The 17,693-nt window shown below is 47.5% G+C and overlaps 1 protein-coding gene across 1 annotated transcript in view; it reads left to right on the top strand.

Annotated features, from left to right (window-relative positions):
* Nucleotides 1–14,403, top strand: part of LOC101078461 (protein Shroom3-like) — a 31,717-nt gene extending 17,314 nt beyond the window's left edge. Inside the window, exons 5-26 of the mRNA XM_029838020.1 lie at nucleotides 885–1,100; nucleotides 1,497–1,816; nucleotides 1,901–2,132; nucleotides 2,460–2,515; nucleotides 2,735–3,108; nucleotides 3,199–3,422; nucleotides 3,601–3,988; nucleotides 4,137–4,267; nucleotides 4,588–4,737; nucleotides 5,912–6,378; nucleotides 6,558–6,785; nucleotides 7,008–7,218; nucleotides 7,434–7,746; nucleotides 8,642–8,718; nucleotides 10,090–10,181; nucleotides 10,303–11,029; nucleotides 11,113–11,332; nucleotides 11,434–11,567; nucleotides 11,773–11,872; nucleotides 11,946–12,111; nucleotides 12,187–12,308; nucleotides 12,418–14,403. Of these exons, the coding sequence (XP_029693880.1) occupies nucleotides 885–1,100; nucleotides 1,497–1,816; nucleotides 1,901–2,132; nucleotides 2,460–2,515; nucleotides 2,735–3,108; nucleotides 3,199–3,422; nucleotides 3,601–3,988; nucleotides 4,137–4,267; nucleotides 4,588–4,737; nucleotides 5,912–6,378; nucleotides 6,558–6,785; nucleotides 7,008–7,218; nucleotides 7,434–7,746; nucleotides 8,642–8,718; nucleotides 10,090–10,181; nucleotides 10,303–11,029; nucleotides 11,113–11,332; nucleotides 11,434–11,567; nucleotides 11,773–11,872; nucleotides 11,946–12,111; nucleotides 12,187–12,308; nucleotides 12,418–12,804 (5,335 nt within the window). The 3' untranslated portion in view covers nucleotides 12,805–14,403. The remainder of the gene's footprint in view (nucleotides 1–884; nucleotides 1,101–1,496; nucleotides 1,817–1,900; nucleotides 2,133–2,459; nucleotides 2,516–2,734; nucleotides 3,109–3,198; nucleotides 3,423–3,600; nucleotides 3,989–4,136; nucleotides 4,268–4,587; nucleotides 4,738–5,911; nucleotides 6,379–6,557; nucleotides 6,786–7,007; nucleotides 7,219–7,433; nucleotides 7,747–8,641; nucleotides 8,719–10,089; nucleotides 10,182–10,302; nucleotides 11,030–11,112; nucleotides 11,333–11,433; nucleotides 11,568–11,772; nucleotides 11,873–11,945; nucleotides 12,112–12,186; nucleotides 12,309–12,417) is intronic.
* Nucleotides 14,404–17,693: the final 3,290 nt, after the last annotated feature.

The following is a 17,693-nucleotide window of genomic DNA, read 5'->3' as shown; positions in this document are numbered from 1 at the left end:
CTTTGATCATCAGAGGAAAACATCGTGGTCAAAGGCTTTACTGATCATTGGATGTTGATGAGATTCCAGGAATATACCAGTTTGGTTAATGCAGCTACTGAAACTGATGAATGACTTTCTGAGGCCTTTTCCTTGTGGGACTGGTGTTGTTGCCAGTTTATCGACAGTGGTGAGCTGCAGTGGTTCTGTGCATGAGGCACAGCTCTTGGGCAGAAGGTTGATGTGATGACAGGAAGTTACGTCAGCATTTCTTTAGCAGCACTAGGTGAATGGAAGCCTCTGATGGCTGCCGGTGTGGGACGGACCCGAGGCTGCCATCACGACCTTCCTGCCTCCCTTCCCCCACACATCTGGGTCTTCCCTGGCAACAGCATACTCTGCTACGTCCTGTCAAAAGAGCAGAACTTCTGTTTGGATGAACTTTAACTTTAACAAAAAAATTAAAAAGTAACTACTGACATGTAGACGAGCCACAGAAAGCCCGGGCTTCCCCAACTCTGCCAATTGTATTGTGTTCGCTTGAAGAATTTGTTGGGTCAAACTGTGACATGCCCACACACAAGCACACACACACACACACAAATTCATACATTTATGCTTTTCAGTCTGTAGCTTACACAAAATAAAGTAGCTATTGCACAAAAAAAACTTCCTCAGATGTATTTTTGCACACGTCTGTCATAGCTAATTTCAATTTTTTTTTTTTTTTTTTTTTTTTTTTTTTACAAATCTCAAGAATATTTATAAATGCTGGACCTGCTGTATTGTTTAACCCCCCCAGGTGATCTCTTAGAGATAAAAATCTAGATAAATATAGTGAATATTAGTTTAATTATTTCCAGAGCCCCTTTCACAGTCCAAGCACGTCCCCTTGTGTCCTTCAGTGCCTCCACCACGGACCTGTCCAGCGGCTTTGACTCTGGAACATACCTGAGGAAGAGTCCGGATCAATACAGCTCAAGGGGCAGCATGGAGAGTCTGGACCATCCCATCTCCTCCCAGCATCACTCTGGAGCCCAGCACCAACACTCTCTGGGCCATTACAGTCAGACCGGGTCCCACCCCACCTATTCATCCTGCCACCAGCTCTCCTCCTCCAGGTACACCAATGAAGAAGAATGCACACATTTAATGGCATCCTCACATATTTACATATTTCACACAATGGAATATTTATCGTATCGTATCCTCCCTCCCTCCCGGGGTGCAGCTTTGCTTGATGTAAAGCAGAATTGTTCCCACTGTACCCACAAATATGTAGAAAGAGAGCAGTCCACATGACACCTTTTGTCGTAAAATGCCCCTCTGATTTAAGCTCCTAATGCTCATGATCTTACTCATTGCTCACATATGAAGTTGCTCCACTTGTACAATTACTGGCCCAATGCACTCCTCAAAAATTCTGCTTAAACTCTCTTTGAAGTACATCTCACCATAGATGAATGTTATTTTGACTTGGTGTGAGCACCCTTATTAAGTTTCCTATCATATTCCAGGTCCTCCAACAGTATTGATCACCTCCACAGCAAACGGGACTCTGCCTACTCTTCCTTCTCCACCAGCTCCAGTATTCCAGAATACCTGGCCTCAACCCCCACCTTCAGCCCGGAGCGCTCCTACTCACTGGAGGCTGTCTCTCAGAGAGGAGGGAGCGGAGAGATGCAGCAGGCGGACATTCATTACGTCCAAACGGTTTACGACGACAAGCAGCGTCTGTTGCAGGAGCACGAGCTGAGTTCCACCTCTGCAGCTCTCCTGCATAACGCCGACTCCAAGAGTAGAGGGTCCGCCTCAGGCCACAGTCGAGATCTTCAAGGTAACGTGACGGCCTCGCAATGAAAACCTGAAAGATTTAATTTACCCTGAAATTGCGACACAATTTGAGTTTCTTTGATTGCAGCTGGTGGAGTCTGTTACCGAGGTAACAGCAGTGGCAGCAGTAGTGTTGGTGGTGTCCCGGCTTCCAACAGACACAGCGTGGGCCCCATATGGGGCCCGGCTGTCAGTTGCAGCTCCTATGAGAATCTGAAGGGGGTGCCGGCACCACCGAGGCGCAGCGACAGCTACGCAGCCCTCAGGAACCACGACAGGCCCAACTCCTGGTCAAGTTTGGAGCATGCCAGATCACTGCGGTGAGTCTGGGACACTCAAATGTAACCCGACAAACAAGAACTTCCCAGTTTAACTTTAACGTGATCTTATCAGTTCTTAATTAGGTTTAAATTGCAGTGCAAATGTTTATTTAACATTACTAGCATCTTCTCCTGGTCACGTAGTCTTTTTCCAGAAGGGGAAACTATGACCTTGAAGGAAACACTGGCTGCAATTGTGTAATTGTTACAGTTTGTTCATTGTGTAACTAGACAGCAGAGTTTACACATACTTTCACCTGTTGTGAAACATAAAAGATGAAAGATGCATCTGTAAGCTAGAATCTAATCTGTTTTATTACCCTCCAGATCTTTGCAGAAAGGTTCTTGGCATCACTCCAGTGGCCCTGTGGCCTCAGGCACAGGTATATATTCAGTTTTGCCTCAAATGACATCAATATTTAGACCCTTTGTTTGATTGATAATGGGTCTGATAAATATGCCTAAATATACATTAGACAATAGCATGTGGAAATAAATGAAATCATCACCTTGTGGGTTTTTACTGTTGAACAGAAGGCCAGAATCTAATCTAAAACTAGCATCAGTGTACCGGTAGTTGTGACATCATCCTGTGGTTTCAGCTAAAGGCTCCTATGGCACTGAGGGTCAGCTCCACACGGTGATAGAGAAGAGTCCTGAGAGCAGCCCCACCACAAAGCCTCGGCAAGGCGGAGGTTTTTCCCAGCCCCACTCTCCGGCTGGTCCTTCCCCCGTACCTCCAGACCCGACCCACCAGCCTGGTAATGTCATACTGTCCACAGGAAAGTATCCACTTCCGCAGCCGGAGCCCCACTACGCTCAGGTGCCCAACAGTAGCTATGCACCAGGCTCCTCAGGAGTTTATCCGGTCCTGGCCAAGGAGAGCTCGCAGCAGCAGCAGCAACAGCAGCAGCAACTGCAGCAGCAGCAACAGCAGCAGCAGCAGCAACAGCAGCAGCAGCAGCAACAGCAGCAGCAGCAGCAACAGCAGCAGCAGCAGCAACAACAGCAGCAACTGCAGCAGCAGCAACAGCAGCAGCAGCAACAGCAGCAGCAACAGCAGCAGCAGCAGCAGCAACAGCAGCAGCAGCAACAACAGCAGCAACTGCAGCAGCAGCAACAGCAGCAGCAGCTGCAGAGCTCAGTAGGGGGGAAGGAAGGAGACAGAGAAGAGCAGAGGGATGGAAGAATGGCAGCCACAGAAAATGGATACCAACATTTCTCCTCATCAAACGCCACCTTAGCCTTTGCTCCTCCACAGCTTCAGGCGCAGACACATAAGCCAGACAGGTAACTTCATACGACAGGAAACCTGTCATTGTAGACACGTGTTGCTCCTGGTTGTCCAGAGATTGCTGGTGATCCAACAGTCCTCAGTTCGTCAGCAGCACAGTGTCGACTCGTGTTGTTAGTCCAGATGGTGGATGTGCACGTCTCTCACTCTCAGTTTTCTCATTTCTGCCTTTAGAGCAATGGAACACATCAGCAGCCATTCAGAGCCACTAAGGCCCTCTATGTTGACCCAGGGGGAGGACCCAACCAGTCTTCAGGCTCCGCCCACCTCCGCCACGCAGCCTCCACAGTACCGGCAGTGGGAAAGAGAGCTAGACCCAGACAGGGAACACCCCCTGACTCGCTTGGAGCTTGCCCTTGCTGAGGTCCAACAATGTTCCAGTTCAGAGAGGGATGTACCTGTCCATATCCATGACAATGGAGGCTCCACAGAGACCAGCCATGGACCTGCCCGCAGCCTTTCGGTGTTGGAGAAAGTCAGTCGCTTTGAGCGTCGGGAACGAGCTGGGAAGCAGCGCAGCCACAGCACCTGCAACTCCCAGAACACCGTCATACACCTGAGGGTAAGGCAAAACTCCCGCATGATTGGATCAGCTTACACCATCAAATGAAGGTTTCAGCGAGAACAACGATGGTCTTACCAGAAGTATGAAAGCCTTCCTCTGTTGCTGCTCATCATCACAATTTTTGCCTTTCCTGCCTTGAAATCAGGCCACTGAAAAACGCCCCAGCATCACAGGAGCAGAAGATCTCAGAAACATGCTGGAGAGAAGCAACACTGGAGCCAAAGCCCATCGGACCATGAGCTACAGAGGAGGCAGCAGTGAACACATGAAATATAGGTACCAACATTATTTTAGTGTATCAGGTTAACTTTAGCTCACAAGCAGGGTTTAACACAGAATCAGTGACCCCACTGGTTCTACTGGCAGCAGGTTGATCTTCTCACTACATCAGTTCATGTGTTTACCTGGTGCCCTTCTAGATGTCTTCACCTGACAGAGAGAGACTGGTAAGGTTAGAGCTGTCTCTCCCACTCACATCTCTCTTTCCCACAACAGACTGGTGCAGCATTCTACGTCCCCCTTCCTAACCCTAACCCAGAAGCATAGTGGATCTGCTGTTTATCACTCATCAGGCGCTTGTTTCTATGTTTTAACAGGACCCCAGCAGATCCCAGTTTAGCCCTCCAGAGGAGCCGCAGCAGCTTACAGCTGAAGGAGGCCACAGAGACTGATGGCAGCAAAGACTTTCCTTGGAGGGAGGGCATTCAAGAGATGTTGGGGTACATGCAGGACACATCCTTTAATAGGTAAGAAGCAGACCCACCATGTGTCCACATACAGTCCAGTCAGAACATTCAGAACATATCACTTTTCTCACATTTAGTTCTATTTTTTATGCTAAAATTCACAATTCACAATTTCATTTATTCTGTCATCACTGTCAGACCCCCAGAATAACAATAAAAGTTTTGCATTGACATTAGTCTTCAGCCCCTTGGCCATAAACCTTGAACTTTTCCTAATCATCTTTGAGATGTATCTAAACCCTGATTGGATTCTATCTATGGTGCATTCAATTGATTGGACATGAGTTGGAAAGTCCCACAGCTGAAAATTCAGAATAAAAACCAAACCATGAAGTCAAAATAAGTTGGAGCTGAGAGGCGGGACTGAATGGAGTCACAGATCTTTGGAATTCTGCTCCGCTGAGGGTTCTCAAGACCACTGTGGCCTCATCGTTCTCACATGATGTGAGCAAAAACCCAACGATCACACTGGCTGAGATCCTGTGTGCAGATAGGAGAAAATTCCAGAAGGTCAACCAATTAAACATTCTGACCTAAATTCTAAGCATCTTGTTTGGAGGAAACCCAGCCGGAATGGAGAGGCTGTACAGGGTCGAGGTAACGCTGAATGAGGCCGAATGGAAGAGTAGAGAGTTTAACTTGAAAAATTAGAGAAATAAATGCCCAGGACATCAGACCGGGTTTAAGGTTCAGCCTCCAATGAGGCAACAGAGAAGAAATGTAGGTCTGTGAAGGTCCAACCAGAGCTCCACATCTCTGGAGTGACCTGATTATGGCTGTCTGCCAACAGTCCCCGGCCAATCTGTTAGAGTTAAGACAGGTCTGCAGAGAAGAAGAGCAGAATAGCCTCAAACTGAGATATGCAAAGCTTGAGGCTTCATGAAGAAGACTGGAGGCTGTAGTGGCCTCTTAAGGCGCTTCAACTGAGCACTGAGTCGGTTTTCTTAATACGAATGTCAATGCAATATTTTCTACTGTCATTGTCCTCAGAAATCCAGAGAATAACAATATGTGAAGAAAATGTTCTTCAGGTAGTTCAGTTGAGGAACTCTCTTCCAATACAGTAAACCAAGGCAGTTCTGTGCAGCAAACCAGTCCTTTCCAGGCTAATGCTAGTGCTGTAAATATCCTGCTGTCTCTCATCCTCCCAACAATGACTTTCAACCACAATCAGGTCTTACAGGGACTCTCTGAAAGACGCCCAGTCCAAAGTTCTGCGATCCACATCCTTCAGACGAAGAGACCTCAGCACCTCTGCCAATCCTCCTGCAGCCCCTCCTCATGCCACCTCCTCGATCCATCACCTTTCATCCGTCCCAGGCAAACATCAGTCCCAGGACAAAAAAGGTCCCAAAACCCTGCCCAAGCCACAGTGCGTCTTCATACCACCACAGGCAGCGCAGCCGAGCGCCTCCCCACACACGCCGAAGGAGCGACACGTGGTGAGCCCGGATGTCCGAGGTCCAAGTCCCCCGGCCCTCCCCAGCATCCCACCAGTCGGGCTTCCTCTTCGAACGCGCATTTGTGGCCGCAAACGTCTCGCAGCAGACCAGAAAAAGCGCTCATATTCAGAGCCAGAGAAGATGAATGAGATTGGAGTTTCGGATCCTGAGACTACTGCCCTCTGCAGACGTGGAGGAGGTAGGAGAAACTTCTAGTGGTCATTCCCCTCCTCATTTTATTATAGGTAGAACTGTCTGCTCTGCACATGTTGTTTGTGTTTGTTTTGTCTTGTATTTAATTAAGTGCTGAAAAAATCAACCTTATTACAAGTTAAGAATTCATGCCGCTGATCTGAGATTTGAACTTTATATCTTTAGAAACCAGTGTTGCAGATCGCCGAAAGATGTTTGAACTGGCAGCCAGTCGAGCCACCAATGGGATTGTGCAAAGCAGCCAGTCAAGGCCAGACCTGCGGCAGGTCCAGCACGACGCTCTGGCCGAGTATGTGGTGCGGAAGAGAGGAGCAAAGAGGGACGAGGGGGCCCAGAGACCTGGATCGAGGCCTCGGAGCGCATACCTGCCCCCTGAGAACAGCAACCTCAGAAGTGAGGAAGAGGAGTAACTGAGGGATGGATAAAGGGTTAATCTAAGGGAACATAGACCTCTTCTGATGAAAATTGTGCTTTTGTTACCCTGCCTTGGTCATTTATTTTTTATTTAATATTGCCAAGTGTCTTCTTAGAAACTAGATCTTCCCTGTAAGACCTTAGTGCCTGTTTGAGCTGGCCTTTTCTCTCTTTAGTCACTACCTTGTCCATCCTCTCCAGCCTCCCACTGTCTCTCAGACACCATGAGCATCTCCTCCGCATCCAGTCTGCACTCTCTCCAGGAGCCAGCGGCAGATGGAAGCCTCTTCTCTGGAGAGAGCCAGCACTCATCCAGCCTCCCTCCTGGAGCTGACCTGCGCAGCTTCCAGTCAAACTTCTTCTACCCGGGCAGGGTGACCTCCCCACGACCTCCAGTGCACTCCCAGCCAAGGTGAACAGACACGGACGCCTGCAGCATCTGTCCATGTTTCACCCATCGGTGAATCCATGTATCATCAGCGTTGTGTCGGGTATCTGGTTCACGACGCTGCTGCTTAACTAAGCTGATTCGTTTAATAACTGTCAGCACGTTTCCATCACATAAATTTTCCTAGTTATCGTCGTGACTGCAGTTCCATGACATCTCCTCCTGCTTTATTTCCTCAGTACATCTCTTGGCCCCCCTCCTGACCTCCAGGCCAAACTGCATCATGGTCTGGATCCTGAAGCAGAGCTAAACATACAGAATCAGTCTTCCAGTGGAGAGCCAGTCCAGGGACAGCAGCAGCGCATCTCAGAGGCTCAGCAAAACTTGGGACTATCCAAGAAGCTCAACAGAGCGCTGCTGAGGGCCCAGTCCATCCGGGACTCCAGGAGGTCCGCTTCTACTGAGGATCTCCTGGAAAGATCAGAGGACAGCCAGATGACTCCTCAGCACCACCGCTCCCGCTCCTCTCCCACAGAGGACAGGCTGATCCAGGTAGCGCGTTCAATCGACAGAGCTTTAAAGTGGTTTAATCTAATGGCAAGAAGAAGACATCTCGCTTCAATAGAACAAACATTGAGGATTCAGTGAGATTATCCAACAAACATCAGGAATTTTTTAATTATTTTATTGGAAATAGAATTATTGGTGCTATTGGTGGAAAAGTCAAAAGAAATCAGTTTCTTGGTCCTTAACTTGGACAGATGATCCACAAAGCTCAGTCTGTGTTTGGCAAAATTTATCACTAATAAACATTAGACTGAGAGTCGCGCAGGAAATCCCCCGTTTCCTGAGAGGTGCCGGCGAGCTGGAGACAGTGACTGGGCGCTGTCCGATGTGGATGACAGCAAAGATAAAAGACTCCTGTCCATACATCATAGGTCTGCTGGACGATTTGAGGAATGCAGACAAGGATTAATTATCGTTATCTGCTGTAGTAATCAGAGCGGCTAATGTCACATAAACATCCCCAGACAGACGGACACTCTGTCCCCGCACCACTGCAGGCTGGGGACATGTGTCGACACTGCTGCACTCTTCTGGTGTGTGAACGCACCACTGAGGACAGTTCTGTACCATACCCCCCAACACACACACACACACACCCTACCCCAGTGGACGTAAGTGGATGGGAGGAAGTGAGAGAACCTGGGGAGGACCTTCCTGATGCGAGGCTGTGGCGCGCCTCACTGCAGCACCGCCCACATTTTAAATCACACAAAGGAAGTTATGAAATAAGGCAGAAATGGTTGATTTCACCCAATGCGTCTGTACGTCTGCACAGATAACATCAAGCCACACGTGTTACCCTGAAGAGCCTCACAAAAAGCTGCCAAAAAACAGATTTGTGGAATTCACTCCTCCGGTCTAACCAGCCTGTCTGTTTCAGGGCTTCTTTCCTGCTGACGTCAGGACGTTCGGCCTCTTCCTGTCTAAACCAGGACGACACTCCCTGGCTGAAGACAGGTAGATTATCCAGCAGCTGACAACCGTCCCCGCAGCTGAAGGGCATTTCAGCAACTCTGACATGAGCTGGAAACTTTGAAGTGTTTTCTCTTGCTGGCGAAGACCAAGCTGGGAATTCACATCGGTTCTGGGCTGATATTTAATTCTCTTCCATAATAGGCTGTTAACAGTCAGTCATTCTTTTCTATTTTAAAACTGTGGCCTTATGAGTTCATGTGCCTGCTGCTGACAGAACCAGGGCGGAGAACTAGGGAGAACGATAAGGGGAAGATGGGCAGGAGGCCACAGGAAGTGAAAGAGGGCAGAGTGATGTTTTACTGTTTTGGGCTGGTGCAGGTTTTGTTAATCCTGCTTTAATCAAGCGCACATTATCACCACACTATGACAACATTTACATTATTAATGTTAACCACTGCATGTTAATTTTTTTGCCATGTTAACAGTACAGTCAAAAACAGATATACACTCATATGATTTATTTTGATATTTTATCTTCCCCAGAGAAATTAAAAGGCAGAGCTGTGAAATCTCCTGTGGAAGGAGGGAGTGTTTCTCTATGAAGGCAGGAGGGAGGGAGTGTCAATGAAGGATAGCAGAGAATGAATAGAGAGAATGAGAAGGGAATGGGGACTAAAGACACAGAATTCACTTTAAAAACATTGAGAAATTAGTTCTAAAGACTTAGATGGAGGAGTGAGGAAGACGAGGTAAAAGAGGAATGAAGGGAAGAATTTAGGGAAGCAGTGAAATCTCCCTGGAACACAGCCAGAAAAATAAACAGAATGCCAACTCCAGACCGGAGGGATTTATTTGTTAAAACGCTGTCTGCTGACTCTTAAAAGGTCACTGAAGGAATTCTGCTTGACTGTCGAACTAACCCAAACCAGTAACAGACATTTTAGCTGTCGCTTAGTATTTGAAAGGCCTTGATCATGTACTTGTTGTAAAGTTTGGGGTGCAGCTGAGTTAGTTTAAGCTTAGGATGGGTGTGGTTTGGTGTAAGTACAGTAGAGCCATGTCCGAACAGAACCGGTACCACACACACCGGCATTAACCAGAGTACAATGATTCCCCCTAGTGGCTACAAGTGGGACTGTACCTCCAGAACTCTATTTCAATAGTGTTGATTTAATTAGTTGTACTTTTGACCATGGTTGGTTGTGTTTTATTGAGTAGTCTAAACTGCTACAAATCCTACGATGATACATTAACAGGTAATCATTAATCAACAAACGCTATTGTAATATCAGTTATATGATATAATGTTAGAAATGTTATATCATAGAAAATTTGTTGATGAATACGGTGTTGACATTCTGGGATTTTAAATATCCATGTGTGTGTGTGTGTGTGTGTGTGTGCGTGCACCAGGCTTGCAGACGTGCATGCATCAGGTGACCAGATCTCTCAGCAACACTCCCAGAACAACCTGAACACCATCCAACCTGAAAGATGTTTGCAAGGTGAGCAAATCCAAACCAAAGATGACTCTAATGCTGATGCTCTGCAGCCAAGGTCAGTGTTATAGGAGCTCCTCCTATAGAAATACTGTCGAGGTAACGTCCTCCTTTCACGGTGTCACAGAGGCCGGCCCCGGCAACACGCCCGTCACTCGCAGAGAGCGTCAGAGGAAGACCAGTGAGCGGCAGCGAGGCACCAGCACCTCCACCCTGGCAGCCTCTGTCGGCCTGCAGTGCCCCCTCACCCCGTCTGGGATTAGGGACGGGGGCAGCGCCGACTGGCATGCTGGCGAGAGGCTGAGTCAGGCTAACCTGGACGGCATCGTCTTCCCGGGCGTCCTGCCGACTGGCAGTGGCGGTGAAGCTGCTGCAATGGGTCCCAGTGAGCCCCTGGTGACAGACAGACAGATCAGACAAAGCCTGAGTGACACCACCATCTTTGAAGACACCGAGAAGAATTTATTCAGGCCGAGGGGCTTCATCTTAGAGATGATAGGAGGACCATTAAAACATCAGAATGTCAGCAGATCTTTATCAGAAACAACCACACCAGCCTCCCAGCCCACCCCCCCACCTATCAGTCCTGACTGGAGCACGACTGCACCATCTCCTCCCCCGACCTCCCATTCCACCGTCCACCAGAAGCTGCTCTCACTGCGGATCTCTGAATCCAGTCTCTCCAGCTCCACCGACCAACAACAACTTGAAAGAGGCGCATCGCAGGAAGAAGAAGTCTTTCTCCAAGACCCTCCCTGTCCATCCCCTCCTAAATCACCAAGCAGCGTGGAGGACTTCCCACCTCCCCCTCCTTCCGATTTGGACCAAGAAGCTGGAAATCAGGCTGGAGGAAGGTTTGTATTGACATGTGCTCATTCTTCAAAAGTCAGAATAAGATTGTGTGGCTGTTGTATTAACTACCTGTTATGATTACCAGGAGCTCGCCGCTCTCCTCACCCCCAACATCCCCTTCTTCTTTTGTCCTCTGTCCACCTGGACCCAGTCTTCCCTGTCCCTTGGAGCAACAGCCCCCCAGTATTATCTCTGAACTCACTCCCACCACTAGAAAGGACAGCCTGGTTCTGGAGTACCAACCACTTCCCAGGAGGGAAAAGACATATGAGGAGCTGCGGGTGGAGGTGTTGACCAAGCAGCTGGTGCGTAGTCGGACGACTCCTGTCATCAGCAGATGAATCCAGGCATCATCGTCTTTTGGTTCATGCTTTTATTTCTTTCTGCTTCCTGTTGTCGTGCGCAGGTTTTGCAGGACAGTTCTCTTGCGCCGCTTTTGGATGTGTTTGGGCTTAAATCCACAGTGGAGCTTATGGAGGAGGTCTTTTCACCGAACAGCCGTTTGGGTGGTAAATCGCCGTGGCAACGCAGGGGTAGCAGGTAGTAATGGGTTTTGTTCAAACAAACAATCGTCTTTTTTGGTTGGGGTGGGGTTTTAATATGTTCTTGTAGTTGACTGGAAGATAAAATTACTCACAGATTTGGTTCCATCCTTTTTTAGAAGCATTGCCACTTTGTTTCATGGTAAGAAAAGTTCTGGAAATGACTTTTTTCTGTCTGTCTTCGGTGTGATACTGTCCATCAGGATCCCGGACGGTGTCAGTGACCCTCATCGCCCGACGCCAACAGACGAGTGGAAGGAAGCTGCGCAGAATGAGGACGACAGTGATCTCAACATTAAGAAGGTTCAGAAACGTCCTCATGTTTTAATTCATCCTGTGAAACAGCAGAGAATGATAACGCTGCTTGTGTCACCAGGTGGAGTTATGTGAGGCGCTGAGATGCAGTGTGGCGGTGCTGCAGCGGGAGAGGGAGGCTCTGCGTGAGGAGCAGCACCACCACCGGGCCCTGGGGGCCAGCCTTGAAACCCTGGTGCAGGAGCGACTCAAAGCCAATGAAAAGGACAAGTACAGCATGTTCATCGGTGAGACGGGGGTCCGTTCAGGTAGAAAAAGGTTTCTTCAACATGTGTGCAGCTCTGACCCGCTTGTGTCTGCAGGAGACCTGGAGAAGATCGTGAATCTGCTGCTGTCTCTGTGCAGCCGGTTGATGAGGATCGACAGATCTCTGCTCGCTCTGGAGAGAGACGAGCTGGCCCAGGAGGACGCGGCGGAGGAGAGGGTGAGAGGGGACAAAAGCTTTGTGAAACACTGTCAAATATGGTGCTTTCGTAAATGACATTACATTAAAGCAGTAAAGGTGTCAGGAACAAAGACTTGTCTCTCTTCAGGACTCCCTCCTTCACAAGCGCTCGGTGGTCCTTCGTCAGACTGACGATGCTCAGGAGCTGAAGGAGAACCTGGAGCGACGGCAGCGCCTGGTCCACGGCATCCTCACCGGATACCTCACAGAACCTCAGCTGCAGGACTTCCGCAGCTTCGTTAGCACCAAACCTTCCCTCCTCGTCCGCCAGCGACACCTTGACAACCTCATACGGCAGGGGGAGGAGCAACTGACACGACTGGCCGACAGCCTGCCGCAGGAGCTGGCAGAAGCTCGTGGCGGCCCAAGAGGGTGTCCGTTCTCATTGTCGAGCCCAGCCCCATGCCCTCTCGCTCCGTCCGCCATTCCAGGCTCCGCCCATCCAGTCAGGTCGACGGCTGTAACTTCGCTGTGACGTCACAGACAGGCCACTGTGAGCAGGTGGCAGAACGGGACATGAAGAAGAGACAATCAGCTTCCTGGAAGCTCTCCTGGGTGGAGGGAAGTTGGAAAAACATCTATGCAGACATGAAGAAAAGCCGTCATTGTGCCTCACCCTTGTCATGCTCACAGCCGTAGCTAGGCCTCTTCCACCTCAGCATCAGTCACCAACACTGTGGGCCAATCGCATCACCGACAACCCCCCCTTCCCAGATCATCCATTCTGAGAAGACCAGTTACGTATTTCAGCGTTACAGGATTGATATCACAAGCTGAGCACAACAGCACCAAAACTAGCGTAGTCCAGTATTTACTCACCACATGTTAGCACGTTACCAGCTCTGGTCTTGCACACCAGCACTGGGACACTGGAGTTGTCCTGTTTGCCCTTCTAGTGATGTTTGTCATGTATCGTGGCCCAGATACATCACATAGCTCTCAAAACTGTTTTGCGCTCAGGCTATTTGCTCTGACCGCGGTGACGTGACTGTCACACCACTACTGTCATTATTGCCTGTAGGTCTGCAACTCGTAGCACTTTTTAAATCTTTCTACTGTTTGCAGAATTTACACAGAATAATATATAATAGGGTCAAATTTGTTGTGACACAATCCGATGTAAAAAAGAAAAGCGAACAGTTCTGTTTCCAAAGACTTGATTTAATTTGGTTTAAACAGTGTCATGGTCCTTTTTCTCCCTCACATTTTGCCTTGCGGTTATGCCGTAACAGTTGTTTTTAATCATAATCTGAATATTAACTGTTCAAAATGTCAGTGACATCAGACAACAGTAGATTATACTGACAGGAAACAAAGAGTGTGAATAATTACTCAATAACGCAGATAAAGGTTAATGAGTGCTGAACAAGCGGCATGTGAGCATCTAGCCGCCCAAACCTGCCACGTGGTAGGAACGACCAGAGATGTCATCTCAGACCTTATTGGCTAGAAATGTTGGGGGACATGTGGACATTTAAATGCCTAAATGCCCCTTGAGTGTTCCGCAAGATGTTCTGCTCATGGTTTCCACAGCCATCATTTGCTGGCACAATCACAAATTCTTAGAAAGACGATAAACGAACAAGTATAAAGATCAGTAACGATGTGATCTGCCCTGCATAAGCCCAGAGTGCTCCTCTTACACTCTTGTGAAGGCAGGTGAGATATCACCTGAGCAGAGCCTGACCTGATGTCTTCTACTGCCGTCAGCTACCATCACAGTCTGGTATCAGGGGAATGGTAGCAGCACTGCTGAAGCCAGAGCTCTAATTTATTTATCACTGTTAAACCTGCACACAAGCCCTCATTCAACCACCTGCTGATGAAAGAAGCAGTGGGACGTGTTTTTACAAGCGAAATGACCCTCACTCTGTCCAAACACTGCAGTACACACCAAGCTCTCAAAAGATTATCCAATTCTATTTTAAAGTCTTTTTCTGTTTGATCTTATCATTTGCTGAGGCACAATAGAATATCCCAGATGGTTGTTGTTGAATGAAATTCACCGTTTGTTGATGTCAAATAACAAAATTTCAGCTTCCTGTTATTGCAAATAAAGACTTTTTGTAAATAAGTGGAGGTATTTCCTGAACTTTCGACATATAAGTACGTGCATATATAAGATGAGTGAGGATTTGATGGTCTTCCTAAACACGGGTCATTAAATGATTGACAGCATGTGAGGTAATAACACACTGCGAGTTTCACCTGTGGACTGTCAGGATGCAGAACTACCTTTGTCTGCCAGAGTGGCTCACTTCCTGTTTACCTTGACAGTGAGGAAGTGGAGTCCTTTCAAAATGATGTGTGACGGTGCAGAGAAGGTTGGAGGTGAAGTCCTCCTGATGGTTTCTTTCAAAGTAAATCAGGTCATTTGCACGAAGGCCAGAGTTATTCTTGTCCACTTGTGAGTGGATTCATAGTTGTAGATGATGGTAGCTAGTGTTTTACATGCAATATTGAAACAGCACGATCATTTGAATTTATGAAAACAGAGTTTCTTCTCTATGTTTGATAAGGAAACCTTTACAGACTAATGAAAACAAGCAGCAGTGGACAGAAATGGGAATTTCATTAGATTAGATTATTGCAGCCTCAAAACTACAACAATATAAGAGAGATATGTTTAACCCGAGTTACCAAGTGCTGATTCATTCTGTGGTCTGGTTTCATGTTCAGTAGTTATTTTTAATACATTAATCATGACTGAAAGAGGTGCTGAGCTGCTCTGATAGAAGCCTCTGCATTATTGGGTCCAGAACTTCTCTCTGGGTTGATGTCAGTTACTGGAGCCTAAACCAGATAGTTGAGCTTAAACCAGGTACTGGAGCTTAAACCAGGTACTGGAGCCTAAACCAGTTACTGGAGCTTAAACCAGGTACTGGAGCTTAGACCAGTTACTGGAGTTTAAACCAGGTACTAGAGCTTAGACCAGTTACTGGAGCTTAAATCAGTTACTGGAGTTTAAACCAGGTACTGGAACTTAAACCAGGTACTGGAACTTAAACCAGGTACTTGAACTTAAACCAGGTACTGGAGCTTGGACCAGGTACGGGAGCTTAAACCAGGTACTAAACCAGGTACTGGAGTTTAAACCAGGTACCGGAGCTTAGACCAGTTACTGGAGGAGTGACTGTGGAACATACAGGTTCTCCAACGAGCCCTTAAACTTCTTCAGCCCTATATATTTTTCTGAGGCATCATCGCTAATTCAGAAATCCAAGACCACCGCGTGTCTTTTAGATCCCATCCCAACACACCTGTTGAAGGATGTTCTACCACTGATAGGCAGTTCTATCCTGGACCAGATCAATGGTTCTTTAGTGACAGGTTATGTACCCCGGTCCTACAAGGTGGCAGTGATTAAGCCGTTGCTTAGAAAACCATCACTGGATCCTGATGTCTTAGCAAATTATAGGCCAATATCCAACCTTCCTTTTATCTCTAAAGTTCTTGAGAAGGTGGTGGTGACTCAGTTACTGGAGCACCTGCAGAGGAACACCCTGTTTGAGATGTTTCAGTCAGGCTTTAGAGCTCACTACAGCACAGAAACAGCACTTCTTAAAGTTACTAATGATCTTCTCATAGCTTCAGATCATGGACTGGTCTCTATGCTGGTTCTGCTGGATCTCAGTGCTGCTTTTGATACAGTTGATCACAGCATCATGTTACATAGACTGGATCATGTGGGATTAAAGGGACAGCACTAGACTGGTTTAGATCATATTTATCTGATAGATACCAGTTTGCTCATGTTCATGTTGTTCCCTCTTCATACAGTTGGGTTAAGCATGGGATAAATGTTCATTGCTATTCTGATGACACTCAGCTTTATTTATCCATGAAACCAGAGGAGACAGAAAAGTTAGTGAAGCCCCAGACCTGTCTTAAAGACATAAAGTCCTGGATGTCTTCAAATTTCCTCCTCCTTAACCCAGGAAAAACTGAGGTCATGGTGTTTGGTCCTGAACCTCTCAGGGATAGATTAGATCACATGATCACTCTAGATGGTATCTCATTAACATCTAGTCTCTCTGTGAGGAATCTAGGAGTAACTTTTGATCAAAATCTCTCCTTCAACTCACGCATTAAATTAGTCTCTAGAAGTGCCTTTTTTTCACCTGAGGAACATCACAAGGATCAGGAAACCACTGACGCGGCATGATGCTGAAAAGTTAGTCCATGCATTTGTTACGTCCAGGCTGGACTATTGTAATTCTTTATTATCAGGGTGTCCAAACAACTCTTTAAGAAGCCTCTAGTTGATCCAAAATGCTGCAGCCAGAGTTCTGACAGGTATTGATAAAAGAGATCACATTACTCCTGTAATGGCGTCTCTTCATTGGCTGCCCGTTAAATTTAGAATAATTTTTAAAACCCTTCTTTTGACCTACAAGGTCCTCAGAGGCCTAGCTCCATCCTACCTGGAGGAGCTAGTGATACCTTACCAGCCCAATAGACCACGGCGCTCTCAGAATGCTGGTCTACTTGTGGTTCCCAGAGTCTCTAGGAGTAGAATGGGGGGCCGAGCATTTAGCTACCAGGCCCTCCTGCTATGGAACCAGCTCCCTGTCCAGGTACGGGGGCTGACTCCATCGCTACTTTTAAGATCAGACTTAAAACCTACCTCTTTGAAAAAGCTTATTGTTACTAATTCTGTAGTTCCAGTTACTATCATAGACAGATAAATTATCATACTTAGGGGGGTCGTCTAATCGTTAGGTCACATCTTAGTTATGCTGTTATAGGCCAAGGCTGCCGGGGTCCAGAAACATGATCACCTGACAGGCCTCTGTCACTCCACTGGGTCATGGTTTCCTCTCCTCTCCTCTCCTCTCCTCTCCTCTCCTCTCCTCTCCTCTCCTCTCCTCTCCTCTCCTCTCCTCTCCTCTCCTCTCCTCTCCTCTCCTCTCCTCTCCTCTCCTCTCCTCCTCATGAAGTAGACTAGTTATGCTGATTCTTGTGTAGTTTTTCTGCCCCCCCTTCTGTATTCATTTACAGGTATCGCCTCTCCTCTCCTCTCCTCTCCTCTCCTCTCCTCTCCTCTCCTCTCCTCTCCTCTCCTCTCCTCTCTCTCTACCCAGCCGGCCATCAGCAGAAGGGTCCCCCTACATGAGCCTGGTCCTGCTCAAGGTTTCTTCCTGTTAAAGGGGAGTTTTTCCTTGCCACTGTTGCTTGTTTGGGGTTAGGCCCTGGGATTCTGGAAAGCGCCTTGAAACAATTTTGATTGTATAAGACGCTATATAAATAAAGATTGATTGATTGAATGATTGATTGAATGATTGATTGATTGATTGGAGCTTAAACCAGTTACTGGATCTTAAACCAGTTACTGGAGCCTAAACCAGGTACTGGAACTTAAAC

This window comes from Takifugu rubripes, chromosome 6 (genome assembly GCF_901000725.2).
Source record: "Takifugu rubripes chromosome 6, fTakRub1.2, whole genome shotgun sequence".
NCBI lineage: Eukaryota > Metazoa > Chordata > Actinopteri > Tetraodontiformes > Tetraodontidae > Takifugu > Takifugu rubripes.
The sequence above is the reverse complement of the archived record's forward strand: the minus strand, read 5'-3'. Positions and strand labels throughout refer to the sequence as shown.